Raw genomic sequence first — 3,170 nt, forward strand, 5'->3', positions numbered from 1 at the left:
CAGACTGCTGCCCTTGGGCGACTATGGGGGATCTAGATACACCCCGAATGGTCAGGGGGAGAGGGACTAGCTGTTGCCGGTGGCTTCGGCTCCGAGTTGCTCCCTGTTTGCCATGACGGGGCCCTGAAGGGTTCAGGGGAGGCGAGCATAGTACTGGGAAGTTGGGCAGACTGGATCTCCAGAATTTCGGAAGTTCCTGGACCTCCCCGTTTCACATCCTTCTCCCCTGCTCCAGCCACAGCACCAGGATCGTGGGTCTTGCTGACACAAGGTGGGGCAGGTGGCCTCTTGGACTCACCTGGGGTTGGAGTCCCAATCCGGACGTTTCCTCGAATAGCTTCTCCGGGCCTGAGGGCACAGGGCATCCCGGGCTCCCTTCAGCTTTGGTCAGAGGCACCCTGGCCGGAAACCTTCACCAAGCGAGACTTTTGCCATGCCACTGTGCTGTGCTCCGTGGTGGCCCGCTGCGCGCGGCCTGGGGAGGAGGCGGTGCGCCTTCGGGGCAGCGCTATTGGTGATGTTAGCGCTGCTCTGGCTGGGTGTCGAGGGTCCAGAGCTCATTCGCTTACCCCCGGGGGCCAGCCGGCCTCCTGGCACAAATACATCCGTGCGCCCGGACGCTGGTCTGCAGCCAGAGCAGCTGGAGGGTGGCGACGACGGAGAGGCCATGAGAACTCTGTGGTGCTCCCCAACACAGATCCAGGCCCCTCCTCTGCAGCCCTCAGAGCCCCGATTTCGCACCTTCCTCCGCCACCGGCATTGCCGCTATTTCCCGCTGCTCAGCGACCACCCCGACAAGTGCAGAGGGCGGGTGCGACTGCTACTGGCCATCAAGTCGGCCCCGGAGCAAGAAGAGCGGAGGGCGGCTGTGAGGCGCACGTGGGGTCAAGAACTGGCCGGCTCGGGCTCGGGCTCGGACGCCGAGGTGGTGCGCACAGTGTTCCTGCTGGGCAGGGGAGCCGCCGAGGAGGGGCCCGGAGGGGAGGCGCTTCGCCTGCGGCTGGAGCAGGAGGACAGGGCGCACGGGGACTTGCTGCGCTGGGACTTCGCTGACACCTTCTATAATCTCACCCTCAAAGCCGTCAACTTCCTGCGCTGGTTCCAACATCGCTGCCCCGGGGTGGAGTTCGTGTTCCAGGTAAGCGCAGCGAGAGAGGGATCCCCGCAGCGGCTGACCAGGGGCAGGCACAGCAGCCCAGCCCTCTGCCAGGCTGAGAGAGGATCTCCTCTCAGGGGGTGCTGAAGAGGGAGCGGCTTGGATTGGACGGGCAAAGGCTGGGGAATTGGAGGGAGGGGAGAGCTGCCAGGGGACTAAAGTTTATCAGCCCAGCCCTAGAGCAAGAGGAAATTCGGATAATCTGGTCCGACCTCCTCGCTTTACGGAAGGAAAAGAGGAAGACTGGACGGTCCTCCCGCAAGTTAGTGGCACAGTCAGGACTAGTTCCCCAGGATGTAAAGGGCTGGAGAGAAAGGAGTGGAAGATCCAGGAGTGGAGAGGAATCAGGGCTTGGTGAGATTCGTGCCTGAGAGGAATAGGAGGGAATACAGGGCAGGAAACTGAGGGATAACAATAAAAACGTACGGTATCCTTTGTGGGAGAATAACAGGGCACAACAGAAAGCGACGGCCCGGTAACTAAGGGGATTATAGTTAGAGAGAGTGCCGGACTTGGAGTGATAAAGACGAATTCAATCCTGCTTTGTGAAGCTGGGGATGGCCTTTAGCCGCTCTCGACCTCAGTTTCTCATCTGTAAATTGGGTAGAGGGGACTGCGCAGCGTCTGGCACGTAGTAGATGCTTAGTTGATTGGAAGATTCTAGGGTGCTTTGGCGTGGGGGGGGGGGGCGGGAGGGGAGAAGCAAGTACCAATCTATGTTGAGATGAGCTGGGTCTATCCCCAGGGTGACGATGATGTGTTTGTACATCCTGCCAATTTGCTGGAATTCCTACGCTCTCGACAGGATGACCCTGGGCTGCCCCAGCTCTTTGTGGGGGACGTGATTCTCCGGGCCTGGCCCATTCGCAACCGGCACAGCAAGTATTACATCCCACCCGAACTCTTTAACCAGCCTTACCCGCCCTACGCTGGAGGCGGAGGCATCCTCATGGCGGCGCCGCTGGTCCGGCGCCTGCTGCCAGTCTCCGAGTATCTGCCCCTGTTCCCCATAGATGACGTCTTCCTGGGCATGTGCCTGAAGCGGCTCGGGGTGGTGCCCCAGGCCCACCCAGGCTTCCGGACTTTCGGCATTCACCGGATCCGCACCAATCCCATGAATCAGGATCCCTGCTTCTATCGAGAACTGCTCATGGTGCACCAGCTGGAGCCCCCTGCTCTGATCAGCATGTGGGAGGCTGTGCACAGCAAAGAACTGCACTGTGCCAAAACTGGCAGCTTCCTCTGACTCTGTTGCCCTTCGAGGGGCGCTGGGGGGGGAGGTGTCTCCCCAACCTATTTTGTCTCTACCTCAGTTCTTACAGGTAAAGTGGGATAGATAAGCAGTGGAACTACCGGCTTGGCTTGCCAGAGGATCTGGGTTCCGATTTCCCCCTCTCAACTTCTCTGGGCCTGTTTCCACATTGACAAAAGAAGGGGTTGGACTAGGGTGCCCTGAGGGCCCTTCTAGTTCTTGACCTGGGATAAAAGATCCACTGATGCGGGGCCCCATTCATTCTCTGCCTAGTTCTAACCCTAGCTCTAAAACCCGGAGGTGAGGAAGGCACTTTGGAAAAAGAGGAGGGGGATGTTAGCAAAGTGACTTTAGCAGGGCTGCTCTCTGGGGCCTGGGAAAGACCTGGGGCAGGGCTAGCCAGTAGTCTAGACCCTTATATTTGGAAGCAGCATTGAGTAGCTGCAGGAACTGAAGGAACACTATATTTGGAATCTGAGGCTCTGGTTTCCAGTTCTAGCTTTGCCACAAATCTGCTGTGGGGAAAGTCACTGAGCCTCAGTTTCCTAGCCATTAAATGGGATAGCAATATTTCCTCTGTCTACCTCATAGGAACTATTGAGAGGATGGAATGAGACAATAAATTGTGAAAAGTGCTTTGTGATCATAGACACACAGAATGGATTATAGAGGCCCAAAGGGCAATGATTGAGATGGCCAGAATATAAGAAGTCACTGTTGAGAGCCTTTTCTTCTGGCAGACAGAGGAGACAGCTCCTTCGT

The 3,170-nt window shown here is 57.8% G+C and overlaps 1 protein-coding gene across 1 annotated transcript; it reads left to right on the plus strand.

Annotated features, from left to right (window-relative positions):
• The first annotated feature begins 433 nt into the window (after positions 1 to 433).
• Positions 434 to 2,402, plus strand: LOC123242853 (UDP-GlcNAc:betaGal beta-1,3-N-acetylglucosaminyltransferase 7-like). Its single transcript, XM_044670968.1, has 2 exons — positions 434 to 1,138; positions 1,902 to 2,402. The coding sequence occupies exons 1-2, from the start codon at positions 434 to 436 to the stop codon at positions 2,400 to 2,402; spliced, it is 1,206 nt and encodes a 401-aa protein (XP_044526903.1).
• Positions 2,403 to 3,170: the final 768 nt, after the last annotated feature.

This window comes from Gracilinanus agilis, chromosome 3 (genome assembly GCF_016433145.1).
Source record: "Gracilinanus agilis isolate LMUSP501 chromosome 3, AgileGrace, whole genome shotgun sequence".
NCBI classification, from domain to species: Eukaryota; Metazoa; Chordata; class Mammalia; order Didelphimorphia; family Didelphidae; genus Gracilinanus; species Gracilinanus agilis.

What these genes read in the sequence shown, in the direction of transcription:
- LOC123242853 (XM_044670968.1), top strand. Translation starts at nt 434, where the DNA reads ATGCCACTGTGCTGTGCTCCGTGGTGGCCCGCTGCGCGCGGCCTGGGG. An exon ending in GGGTGGAGTTCGTGTTCCAG is followed by an intron (nt 1,139 to 1,901) that starts GTAAGCGCAGCG and finishes GTCTATCCCCAG; the next exon opens with GGTGACGATGATGTGTTTGT.